Source organism: Pleurotus ostreatus, assembly GCF_014466165.1.
Source record: "Pleurotus ostreatus strain PC9 chromosome Unknown scaffold_3, whole genome shotgun sequence".
Lineage (NCBI taxonomy): Eukaryota > Fungi > Basidiomycota > Agaricomycetes > Agaricales > Pleurotaceae > Pleurotus > Pleurotus ostreatus.
The window spans coordinates 2,101,405-2,113,943 of NW_023503158.1; the positions used below are offsets into that span (position 1 = coordinate 2,101,405).

The following is a 12,539-nucleotide window of genomic DNA, read 5'->3' on the forward strand; positions in this document are numbered from 1 at the left end:
TCCCTCCCACCCCTCTACTCTGGGCAACACTACGGCAGGCCTCATTGCTGCCTCACCTCAATATCACGATCTTTCTATGCTCTAGCGACCAAATCTATTATCCATGCTGAAGGGGCCTTACTTTGCTGCATAAACACTCTATAATTCGGCAGACACTTCACATCCACACATTTGTCAACTGGTGATCATACATGGCATCCACGCGGCCCAGTCTCGAGTTAGCTGGCAGTCTTCCGTTGAACGGGGACAAGACTCTCGATGTACAGGCTGCGGAACGACTACTCAATGCGCAGCCACGACCCTCGCCGACCAGGGAAGGAGAGGAACAGGCTTTAGAGTCTCATGAAGTTATAGAACTACAGGCGTTTATTGATAGGAAGGAGTGGATAGAGGAGAAGATAAAGGTGCGCCCGGCTCGCTAATGCACCCTTTCAGGACGCTGACTCTTTCTTGAGATTATGGAGAAAATGCCTCCTATTGAAGTGTTTGCGGGTTTAGATGCTGTTCGGTCCTCAGCTATTGAAGTACCTGGCCTACCTTCTCGAGAGGAACTGAAGCAGTGGTTAATCGACCACGACGCCATTGAGAAAGAGACGGAAGTCTTTGACTCTGGTGAGATGAAGAAGCTCAAGAAATTCACGAAGGGTGCGTCCATCGTATATATGCTGGGTTTAGCCTATTCACGTCGCTGCCATAGCTGCGGCGCAACGAAACCTATCTCCCGAAGACACGGACCTCATCGAAATCACCCTCACGACTATATTTGACCTTGACCGACTACTGCACCTCCTACGTGATCGGTCAGAGCACCTAGACCTACTCGAAATTAGGATAACCTGGGAAGAATGCCGCGCCGCAGCTTGGTCCGAGAAGCAAAGCATCCTACAAAGTGTACAGACGTTCCTCGATACCCGTGCAAAGTGGTCGCCGTCGGTCTACGAGACACTGAACGCTTCTGAGGACCAGTCTTTCCACCCGATCATACGGCGAGGCTCTGTTGCGTCCATCTCTTCAGCTGCTTCCGTGTCCTCCGAGAGCTCCGTCAACTCCGTCGGGTTTTCGCGAGGGGCGAGGTTCAAGCTATCGGAGCAACTCGCGAGAGAGGCGTCACATTTCAATGCCAGAATATCGGCCCTCAGGCATGGGAAGATTGCGGCTGCAGGCAAGGCTCTCGACAAGCTTATCGACTCGAGCCGGCGCCCGGTCCCAGATGAGCTCCTGGACGAACAAGATCGATTAGAGGAGAAGGCCCTCAACGATTTGGAACAAGTGGGAAAGTTCGCTTTGAATGTTGTAGCGCAGTGGAGAAAGTGAGAATCCTTAGATGTTGTTCCATCAACCAATGTCTGACTTGTTGTAGGGCTGATGAGTTGTATGTTGAAACCATGAAGGACAAGGCGTCAGCTCAGACGCTGATCGAAGAAGTGGAGACAGCAAAACTTCACCTTCCAAACGCCGCGCAGAGCCTGTCCTTCGAGACTCGGATTGACAAACTTAAGAGGCGCATTGCTTTACGCGACGCCCCTGATTCTTCGAAGAGCACCTTCCCGTGTCCAGTCAATCCATTATTCTCCGGGCAAAAGGCCTACAACGAATTTCTTGTTCAGACGATTTCTCAGGACGTTCACTCTGTCTCAGAACTGGTTCGATCCGCGAACTCGCTCGTACAGGAATACAGCACAAAGGCTCAAGTTGTTGGCCAAGCGGAAGCTCTGGTGAAAGCGTCCGAGGACTGTCGCACGTCTTTAGCTACGATCATTAATCAACTACAACACGGCATACCAGCAAGCGGCGACGATGGCACCTTCCCTTCTCTCTCCTCCAAGGCTTCTCTACAACCAGCTAGTCATTCGGCGTTCCTGGCGCTTCTACCTTCTCTCCTAGAACAATTAGACCAAGGGTTGGGACGAACAAGTCGTATACTAGATGATTGGTCGATATTGTCTATACAACTGGATCAACACGGTATCCATAGTGGGTTCAAGACCACCGTAGCCGATCGCCTGCAGGAGCTCTCCGACCTTCGAGAACGAGGCCGAACAGCAGGTACGAAAGCGGATGAAACAACGCGACAACTACGGCAAGTGCGGCAGGTTTGCTCGACTATGGCCTCGCTGTCGAACAACTTGGAAGCCTTACAACATCAGGTCATCCAAGACATCGAGGAGCACAAATGGCGTAGATTAAATGTTCACGAAGCGCCCATCACACCACCAACACCAACGAATGCTTCGCTGACTCCAACGTCACCCTCAAATTTCGCTGACCAGGTGCAAAACGCTCGTGAGCGACATGCCGATGAGGTCGAAGTCCCATTGAGGTCCCTGTCCTCGTATCTGGCTGGGTCCTTATCCGAGCATGTCAACAGCGAAGTACAGCGCATACAGAGACTCCTCAACAACTCTTCACAGCTTATTGCTCTATCAGAGAACGTGGAGTTTCAAGCAACAGCGATGCGCTCTATATGTGACGAGGCAGACTCTATATTACTTCAGATTGAAGAACTTTCTGCTCAACAAACCGCCCGCATCCTTCATATTCTAGAGGAGACTCCTTCGCAAGAAACTACTTCCGACGACGAACTGGAGAAAATCATTAGTCTCTTGGAAGGCCGTCTTAGGTCCTTCAAAGAGAGCTTGGTCGCTAGAGTTCCTTTTGTGTCTCAACAGAGTTGTGCAGACGCGTCAGCATTCGATTCGAGTGCTCTCGACGCTGTCGTCAGAGCCGATTGCAACTCGTACACTATGCGATTGAGCGGCAGCATGGAGTCCCTCCGACAGAAGAGTATACAGGTCGACCTTGCGCGTATGGCGAGGAATGTAGACGCTGCGCTTGCTGCGATTTCCGACGACATCAATACCCTCACCCAGGAGCTTTCACGCTTGAAAGGCTCGCTTCCCCCTAATCCTCCCGATGGCAACACCATGGCGTCTCTACAAGATCTCATCCATCAGATAGACGCCATATCTCAAGACAGACCTTCTTCAATATTCCGGTCCTTCTCTCCCATACAAGAACTTCTCCGTCAGATCGACTCTACACCCGCGATTCGAGATCCCATTGTTTACCAGAAGATCTACTTATCTCGACGCAGAGCGGTTGATGACGCGGAGTTGCGCTTCACGTCGTGGAGAGAAGGTGCTGAAACCTTCCGTCAGACCCTTTTGCGCACTCAAGCAGTCGAGGCCAAGAGGCTTGACTTGGAACGTCTTGAGGAGGAGAGGAAGGAAAAGGAGCGTCTTGAGCAGTTAAGACTCGCCGAAGACAGCCGCTTGCAAGCGGAGAGGGAGAAGGCTTCAAACGAAGCTGCAGAGAAGGAGAGACAGCGTCGGGAAAAGCAGGAAGAAGAGGAACGATTGCAGCTGGCGGAGGCGCGGCGTGTCTTGCAACGAGAACGCGAACGGTTCGCTGCTGATTCTGTAAAGAACCACCTCTTGGAGCAGCAACATCTCGCCACAATTGAACGACTTCAAATAGAGGAAGCTCGTCTCCGAGATGAACATGCTCGACAAGTGGCAGAAGGACGACTTGCGGTTGAACAGGTTGAACAACATCGGCTGGAGCATGAACGGAAGGTCTCGGACCAGATCAGAAAGATCGAGGCAGAGCTGCAGGCTGAAGAAGGCCGCCTACGCTCTGAAAAAGCTAGGATTGCGGAAGAAATGGCCCAACTCCAACAAGAAAAAGGGAAAGCGCCTCAGAGATCCTCACCTCAAGACGACCACTCAGATGGTAAGCCCGGAGCCTTTTGGCATTCTCAGACACTAACGTTGCTACTGTAGATGTGTTTGGCCCAAGCGCCATCAGTCAAAGGCCGAGTGCTGAAGATAGCATTCTTCAGCTCAAGATCAGCAATTTGAGGAAACGATTACGCTCTCTTAGTATAGGCAAGATCGCGTTCCCTAGTTCTGATACTGCCGCACTTCCCTCTTCGGACCTAATCAAGAAGTTAAACAAAGACTTCTCCTCGATTTGCCAGGAGGCCGAGCAATTACCCGACTCCGTCGATAACCCTTCTGTCAACCTGGACCTTATTTCTCTGAAGGCAGATATCGTCGCGACTACCGAACTCATGCAGAAGGTGCAGCACCTCAACTCTTTGGTGTCCATCATCCAGAAGTGCGATACGACCTTGAGTGATCTGCTGGAACATATCGACAGTTATCCCGCCCCGCCGCTGGGCATTCTGGCCTCAGATTACCGACCGCCAATGGATATACCACCCGAAGCTCAGCTCAACGCTCGTCTTTCTTTCACTCGCACCGTCGTTGGTAGCCTTGATGACGCCATACAAAGCGTCGGACGCGATCCTCGTGCTTCGGCTGAGCAGCAGCGGGTGATGCAAACGTGGAACGAACTCGAGGAAATGGCTAAGGACCGCCTGCAAGGGCGCAAATCTCGACCTCCAAGTGTCACCAGTGTGACGCAAGGAAGCTCTGGCCGCGATAGCCGATCCTCTGCTAGTACCCTCGCACAATCAAAACCTTCACGGAAACCTGGTAGCTATGCCGGTTTATCAGCTGGGGCTGGTCCTTCAAAAGGAAGATTCCTCAGCCCCGCTTTGCCGTCAACCAGACGTGCCGTTTCAGGCGGCTCTTCTGACTCTATCAGTCGTTCGTCGAGTCGTCTGTCATCTGTGTCAACCAATCGTTCAGTATCAGGGACCCACAGCTCGTTATATGCGCCTACGTTTGCCTCTCGCCAACGGACTAATAGCCTTTCAACATCCACCACGACGCCTACCAACCGATCCACAGGGATCACTCAACGGGTTCGAGCGCAAACTGGTCAAACTAGTCGCACCGCTTCGCCCGTTATCTCTGAATTATCACAATCTGTGCGAACCTCTCGAAGTGGAATAGGGACATGGTCGCGGGCTCCAAGACTTTCGTTATCCAAGACGCCCACTCCTCAACCTAAGAAACCTATACCCGGACCAAAGAAAGCTTACATTCCGGATCCAAAGAGCAAGCTCGATGTTGCAATCGGCGATGTTGTTAACAACCTCCCCGTGAACATCAGCATCGAGGGTGTTGCAGAGACCTGGAAGGATCAGAGCGGGAAGTATTGGATTGGAGACCAAGATCCCAAGCTCTGTTTCTGCAGGATTCTTCGTTCGCACACGGTGATGGTTCGTGTAGGGGGAGGATGGGCGGAATTGTCGAAGTGAGTAATCTTGAACATGCAACGCTACTTTGTATCTGACACTTGCACAGGTTCATTAGAGATCACTGTGCGGAAAGCTTCCGGCTCATGCCCGAGTCTCCTCCCCGGCCAGGTGCAGGAGAAGAGAAATGGATAAACTCAGCATCGTTACTCGAAGCCGCAGAGGTCACCTCCCCCCCGTTGCCTCCTCGTACCCCAGAACCCAGGTTCCCTTTCGTCCCAACATTCGCTCTTTCAACTCCAACCAGCAAGAGCCCGCAGTCGGTCAAGTCATCGCCTTCAGCTAAAGGTTCACCATTGACTCCACTACAATTCATTCGTCGGGCCGAACCCGATGCACCACTGTTGAGGCCAATGACCCCATCAAAATTATCATCACTATCATCGAGCCGCGCAAAACGATCTATGCCCCCGACGCCCGCCCGTCACGCCGTCTGGAGACCTTAATTCCGCCTTTTCTACTATTCGGACTAACGAACGATATCCCTTATTGGCGCGCCTGGTTTGTATATAATGCGTCTTCCATCTAGCAGTAATCGTTCACGATACTGGTTACAGTCTGTATTTATCTAATGATCTGGGTTTACTGCATCTGTTGATTTCATGCTTTCACCCTTGTTGACATTGTACCATATCGCATAGGTTATAACACGTAGATTATATTGGCAGCCGGGGATGTAGATGACAGAGCTTCACGGTTTATATGACATGATGAAAGTTGAGTTTTAGTTGTATGATCCTCTCCCGGGATCAACATCGTGCCTCCTCTTGAGGTGTCTCTTCCATAGATCGCGTCGGTTGAACGCCACGGAACATAAGGGACAGACATGTGGTCGAACACCCGTGTGACTTAGTTCGTGTCGCTTGAGCTCGTTCTTGCGCAGGAAGTTCGCCGGGCTGAGAGAGTATGGAGATTAATAACGAAGATCATCAGTCGCAGTCAGGAACGAGGCTGAGGACGTACCAGGTTTGGCAACGAAACGGACGGTAGTCCAGATGCGAATGCAGGTGGGTAAGAATGTGATCCCTTCTCTTATTGACTTGGGTACACCCATTAACATAGCATCGATACTCAGTAAGTTTCTCTCCGCTTGGCGACAACTTTCCAACAAAGGATAGCATCCACCGTTTGTCAACATCAGTGCCAGGGTTCGCGTTCTGAGCCATATACGAGGCAAAAAATGACAGTAGGACTTCCAGCTCGATGCCGCCATGTGCAGACCAAGCCGGTTCCACGGAGGAAGGGCGTGACTCTCTCTTGATGTTTGTCGTTGGTTTGGGTAGTTCGAAACGTTTGTTATCCGGTGGACATTGCATGTCTTGTAGTAGGTAGCTAACGTTGACGTTCGACCATAGAAATTCGCCCTCTTCTTTCTTCACTTGTGGGAGGTCTGTTGGCGAAGGAGCTTCTTGGAATTCAAGCAAGGGAGCGGCATGTGTCGCAACAGTGGCAGGGTTTGTAACAGGTAGTGAGCACCGCGAATTATCATTGCACATGGGAGGCCTAACGGGAACAGGATCAGGCAAGTGTTCCTCCGGTGCATCGGGTCTGGCAACAAGGCAACTGTTTCGAGGAGAAGGGAAGTCCACCGGGAGATTGTCGATCGGTGTGAAAGAAGGCGATCCATTAGGCGGAGGGTTGACTGCTTCAGGATACGAGATTTCTTGAGAGAATCTTTGAGGAGCGTCGTTGGTTGGAGAGAAAGTGCTATCGATGTAGATTTCGAAAGAAACTTCTTCGGATTTAATGGCTACATTCTTTGAAGGACCCGTCAGATCAACAGGATCAACACACATAGGCACCTCTATTCCAGGCTCATTGATTTTAATTCCTTTGAGGTAGTTGAAATGATAGTCAGAATCCAGGTCGGAGTTCACGTATGAAGTCGTGCTCGTGTCGAAGCTGTGGCACCCAGAGTGAGAGCGATAATCCCAGGCAGGTAGAGTTTTGGGAGCATTATAGAATCCTGTTGTCTTAAATGCGTATTCAGCGGCAATCCATGTATTGCAGATATCCGGCAGGGGAGAATCTGGTAGGGCGTGGTTGAAAGTCGAAGACGCCATGTGAGTGGTAGTCGTTGGTCGTGAGTGTACCGCTTTGTCCACAGAGGATATGCCGAGTCCAGCTCGAGTTACGCCAGTATCCGGATGGTAAGCGTTTGACTGGAAATCAGATAGAGTGATGTCCGCCCATGATGATAATGCTGGAGATTGGGCCCAATCCATTGCAGAGTAAGGCAGTGAAGGGCTTGATGTAGACGGCGCCAGCACCCATCCCATATTGCATAGCAGTTGTGATCCAGTAGCCATTGTTTCGCGGAAAATCCAAAGGTTAGAAATGGACGGATAGTTGTGGTCGTGGTCGTGAACTAGGAAGGAACTATCCTTAAGCGCCTTTTATTCCTGACCGGGCGCTAGTGCGCACCATGCCGCCTTTTCCTAACAAGGGCGGATCCCGACGCGCCTTCTCCGCAACCCGTGCTGCACCTGGCGTTGCAGGTCTACTCGCTGGGGCGTGTCTCGCTGCGTATTTTCTATATCCAGACGAGTCGCGTTCGGCGCCGACGTCTCAAGATGCCCCGCTCTCCCCCACCCATTTCACGCCGGCCACACTGCTGTCCAGCGAGACGTGCAATCATGATACGAAGCTCATGAAACTGAACATACCCAAGCACTTAATTCCAGTGGATGGCTCGCTTCATGGATGCCGTCCAATCTGGTCGATATTTGTCAAGGACGACGACATTCAGGTGGAACGGCCCTACACGCCCCTTGAAGGTATTGACGCGGAGGGAAACATGCTACTGTGGGTGAAGGCATATCCAAAAGGTGAAGTTGGACGGTGGCTTCACTCCAAAAAGCCCAAGGAGCAAATTGAAATACGGGGGCCTTTGCAAACTTGGCTATGGAATGAGAATGAATGGGATGAAGTCGTGATGGTACGTCGCGTAAATGACTGTACTGTAATCCTCTCATTAATGACAATACAACCGTATCGTCTAGATTTCTGGAGGGACAGGGATCACACCCTTCTATCAGCTCTTCCACTCCGTCATTCGTCCAGCTGGACCAACGTCGAAGACGCGTTTCACGCTGTTGCATTCATCCAAGACGCCATCGGACTTCCCCCCTCCGGTGATGATGCGCCAGTTGACGGATTACGCGGAACAACACAGCGACCGTTTCCGACTCGGTCTGTTCGTCGACTCGGATGATGGAAGTGCCGCTATAACCAGTCGAAACACATTTAGCGAAGGTCGCATCAACTTGGAATCAGTTCGCAAGTATACGGAACCTGAGTCACCTCAAAATTGGTGGAAACGTGCATTCGGCCCATTCAGTTCGCCAAAGCCAGCGATTTCTCCTCAGCGTCGAATCCTCTTCCTCGTGTGTGGACCTGAACCGTAAGTCACATCAGCAGCCTCCTCCCTGCCACGAGATTGTTGATAGAGCCTGTTAGCATGATCTCCGCAATTGCTGGACCTTACGGTCGAAACTTCTCCCAAGGGCCAGTTGGAGGGATTCTAGCTGAACTTGGTTGCACTTCGGCGCAAGTCAGGAAGCTGTAAACCCCAACGCATCCTCGGCCTCTATTTTTTCATATACTAATTAGATGCATAGAAGTAACTACTAGCTGCAAATAATAGTATGGCCCTTGTAATCAGTTTGTCTTGGGCGTTTAACGCGTGGATACACTTTGAACCCAGTCGACGATGTCTGCACATCACTATGAGGTCGCATTATTCGGAGAGTTCTTCGCCAAGGATCTCAAACCCGTCCTCAATCGTATAACTCTTCACAGCGAGTCGTCGCAGCCAATGCATACCCGTGAAGTCGTCTTCGAACCAATAGACGCTATATCTCAGAGGGATTCTGGCAACGAACCCGTCCTGTTGAGGGCGAAGAAAGATATGACTGACCCAGAGGCGGAATGGTGAGTGTACTCTATGCTCTACTGGAACCTATTCTGAAATCTATTTGGTTCACTCCGTAGGATATTGTATTCGTATTTGAAGCCTGAGTCGGTAAGGGTACACCATGAAGCGACGATCCGTCCTTGGGCAACTGTCAATGTTATGGGGGATGCCCTCAGTTTTGCATGTGCACTGGGGTACATGTACGCGCCGATTCTCCTCTGCTTGTTCGTGAAGGCCGACTATGTGTTGTAGCCGTCGTTCTCAGATCTACAAACGCGGGTTCTCCTTCCGGAAGGGACAATTGGTGATTCAAATGTTCCAGCAGGAGCATGTACGTAGTGTGCAATGGCTTCTGGATACTGCTCTCAACGATCTACAATTTCTAGGTAGATCCCAAGACACAGCAACCTATTCCAGCGCACGCAGACACATTGTGGGAGGTCGAAGTCAAGACGGCTTCACCCGTCAGAAACACGCAAGAAACACCTCTAAGCCATTCAGTAGACGCAGTACTAGAGGTGCAGCTTCTCATGAAAGGTCTCCTTGACTTACGCAGGCAAGATGTCTAATGCTCAGACATATACTATGCGATCTTCCTGAAGGAGTACCATAACGCGATCATTATATTTCAGCCTCATCGTCAGAATCACCCCAATCGACGTTATCATCATCACTGTCTGTTCTCGTAGAGTTTTCCCTTCGAGCCTGCTTGATCAGCTCAAGTACCGCAGCCGCGTCTATATCCATTCCCTCGTCTATCTCCCCGTCGACCTCCAGCTGAGCGCCCTCGTCTTCGCTCCCATCGTACCCCCCGAGCGCGTTCAGGAGATTCTGCGCTGGCCCGTCAACGTCGTTATCGCTTTCACTCCCGTACCCGCCGAGTAAACTGTCCATCGCCTTTTTACCAGCTCTCGCGTTGACCCGTCTGCGCTTTGGTCTGCTCTCTCCCTCTCCCTTCGTCACGTCGCCCTCCGGAGTGACGATCGTACCGTGGAATTTCTCCCAAACCTCCACAATCGGAAACTCGACGAAATGGGTCCCCCGCAAAGCATTGAGCAGCGGCTCAGAGTGCTCCAACTTGTAATAGCCTGCCTCGACATTTCCGCGGTTTCTTGCCAGATATTCTGGGTCCATCTGCGCACGCATGACGAATTCGGGGGGATGAAAGGAGTCTGGGTCATCGGGATCTGGGAATAACAAAGTGGACACCCATGCTGGGCAAGGATGCTTTGATTTCGACCGTTGCGTGGCATAGGCTTGCAGGAGGGGAAGGATAGGCGTATCTATACTGTTGCGATGTGTGAGGAGCTTTATTGGGGGATCTAACGGTTGTGCTGAAGGCGCTGCTGGATCTCGAGGAGGATGGACTTTAAATTCAATCGTCAAGAAGGCTGTTTGTTTTCTGCACATCGAAAATAAAACATTGTAATATTCGGGGACATGGGTAGATTACACACTTGAAGTCCCATATTGATTGATTTAGCTTTCGCTTTTCCATACCGTTTGGAAGGAGTTCCATGTCAATATCTCGTATGTCAAGTTGGATCTTCAGAATATCTCTCTTCGTTCTGCTTGGTCCTCCACGGGCCATGCCACCACGCCCCCTTCCTTGAGTCAGTATCCCCCTGCCTCTACCTCTTCCACCAGGATTCGCACCATGATCAAGTCCGCCCTTGACGATTTCCTTCCCCCAATCGCTGACCTTGCGCCCCAGATCCTCCAAGAACACGAAGTCATTCATCATGGTGCCCCATCCGTACTTGTTCATCGGTACGTATGCTGCTTTGTTGCGCTCGCCGGTGCAGCCTGCGTTCGTCTTGTGTTTTGTCGAGCAGGGCAATGAACATGTACGCGTAGAACATCTAGGGCAAGTATATATCGAGAATTTATGATTACAGATGCTGCATAGCGGCCGAGCGTTCGCAGTTGTCGTAGTATCCGGCTCAGATGGCAGGGAGTTCATTATGAGGGACTTCAAAAGTAATCGACTTCAAAACTTGTTCCTTCAATGATATATCACGTGACAACAGGGGCAAATGTTAAGCAAAACAGTACAGTGCGTCGTACACTAGCCAATAGCGGCATACATATTATTTAGGTGATATGTAGTATGTATTAGAACGAAGGGACGATACTCAAATATCATCCATACCCAAATCGATGACGACCTTTTCGCCCGGCTTGAAAGCAGGAAGCCCTGGGATAACTTTATTAGAAACGAGACAGTGGATGTCGAGTACAGACTCACCAAGATAAGGACAACTCGCACACCGGAAGGCATCTCCAAGATAGCAGTTCCCACAGCTGCTGGTGGCCTTTGATGCGGCCTGAGCCGCTTTCTGCAAACGTTCCTTCTCCGCCTGCGAAACCTCTCGCGCTCCACCGTCCTGCGAACCGTCAATGATGACTACATTGCTCTGCCGAAGTTCCTCTTGCTCCAGCTCGGCAAGACCGCATGTGCAGTTCTTGCACGCCCGCTTCCTGCGGGGCGCCGATGGGTTGACGGGCTCGCACAGCGGGACAGGACGCTCCCGATCGGCTGGTGTGAGCAGGGCCTCAGCATCAATCTTCGCAGCGGATGGTGCGTTAAGAGACCAAAGAGCCTTCTTCGTCGCATTGTCCGTCTTGCGTCGGGGCAGGGCCGCGATGGGCGCACTGCCATTCAAGCGTTGCGCTTGCTTCTTCAGCGAAAATACGGCGCCAGTAGAGTGGCCTGGCTTTTGTGCTATTATGCTGCCGTCGGCGTTAAGCCCCGACAGTATTGTGAATCCAGCGAGAGTCAGCTCCGAAGGAATTGTGCTGAGAGTCGAAGTGAGATTGCGGAGATGGAGCGTGCCAAGGGGGTTCAAGCCTTCCTGGATCTGCAACAAGAGTGCTGGGAGATTGGGCAGCAATCCTTCGTACTCCGATGAGTCAAGCGTTATGTGAACCGCTGCATAGGAGCTGGGTTGCATTGTGGTCGCTGGAGCGAAATTCATCGGTACTTGGTAATGAAGGCCACCAAGTCAGTCTGCGCACCTGCATCTACCAGACGATCTAGCATCTGCTTCTCGACAGTCCCAGCATCGTTCTCCAGCTCTGTTATTAGAGCCTGGTACTGTCCATCTCTAGCGGTCGACGGGGAGCCGATTACGAGAGTAGATCCAGTTGCTTTGGTGGCTAGGGGCTGATATTGGGTAGTGACCCCAGTGGTGTATACGGCCGCAGGCGACATGGACTTTTTGACGATGTGGGGGGTATTTGCACTGCAGGAAGGCAAAACGAATGTGGTGGAGACCGAACTCAGGTCGTGGTTCAGACTCAAATTTGAAGTCGATCACAGCTTACTCACGACATCCTGAATCAGCCACTTCGGACAGCTCGTCAAGGGAATCGGTCATGTTCGGGTATAAAGCGTCCAGTAAATTATCTCGGCAACTATGGATAACTACAAAATTGTAAACAACGCGATACTTT

The 12,539-nt window shown here is 51.3% G+C and overlaps 6 protein-coding genes across 6 annotated transcripts; 3 read left to right on the forward strand and 3 right to left on the reverse strand.

Annotated features, from left to right (window-relative positions):
• Positions 1–191: 191 nt before the first annotated feature.
• Positions 192–5,613, forward strand: PC9H_005269 (uncharacterized protein; the record flags this gene model as incomplete). Its single annotated transcript, XM_036774844.1, has 6 exons — positions 192–404; positions 456–645; positions 698–1,310; positions 1,361–3,732; positions 3,783–5,166; positions 5,217–5,613. 6 exons carry the CDS (start codon positions 192–194, stop codon positions 5,611–5,613), a joined length of 5,169 nt encoding a protein of 1,722 aa, XP_036633346.1.
• A 278-nt stretch (positions 5,614–5,891) lies between these two features.
• On the reverse strand, positions 5,892–7,230 carry PC9H_005270 (uncharacterized protein; the record flags this gene model as incomplete). Its single annotated transcript, XM_036774845.1, has 2 exons — positions 5,892–6,063; positions 6,131–7,230. The coding sequence occupies 2 exons, from the start codon at positions 7,228–7,230 to the stop codon at positions 5,892–5,894; spliced, it is 1,272 nt and encodes a 423-aa protein (XP_036633347.1).
• A 128-nt stretch (positions 7,231–7,358) lies between these two features.
• PC9H_005271 (uncharacterized protein) lies at positions 7,359–8,735 on the forward strand (the record flags this gene model as incomplete). Its single annotated transcript, XM_036774846.1, has 4 exons — positions 7,359–7,398; positions 7,666–8,105; positions 8,170–8,570; positions 8,627–8,735. 4 exons carry the CDS (start codon positions 7,359–7,361, stop codon positions 8,733–8,735), a joined length of 990 nt encoding a protein of 329 aa, XP_036633348.1.
• Positions 8,736–8,879: 144 nt separating this feature from the next.
• Positions 8,880–9,652, forward strand: PC9H_005272 (uncharacterized protein; the record flags this gene model as incomplete). Its single annotated transcript, XM_036774847.1, has 4 exons — positions 8,880–9,100; positions 9,161–9,283; positions 9,336–9,414; positions 9,470–9,652. The coding sequence occupies 4 exons, from the start codon at positions 8,880–8,882 to the stop codon at positions 9,650–9,652; spliced, it is 606 nt and encodes a 201-aa protein (XP_036633349.1).
• A 52-nt stretch (positions 9,653–9,704) lies between these two features.
• Positions 9,705–11,046, reverse strand: PC9H_005273 (uncharacterized protein; the record flags this gene model as incomplete). The annotated part of the gene is made up of 2 exons (XM_036774848.1): positions 9,705–10,485; positions 10,541–11,046. 2 exons carry the CDS (start codon positions 11,044–11,046, stop codon positions 9,705–9,707), a joined length of 1,287 nt encoding a protein of 428 aa, XP_036633350.1.
• Positions 11,047–11,218: 172 nt separating this feature from the next.
• Positions 11,219–12,463, reverse strand: DRE2 (electron carrier; the record flags this gene model as incomplete). Its single annotated transcript, XM_036774849.1, has 4 exons — positions 11,219–11,280; positions 11,332–12,045; positions 12,102–12,328; positions 12,411–12,463. 4 exons carry the CDS (start codon positions 12,461–12,463, stop codon positions 11,219–11,221), a joined length of 1,056 nt encoding a protein of 351 aa, XP_036633351.1.
• Between the last annotated feature and the right edge of the window lie 76 nt (positions 12,464–12,539).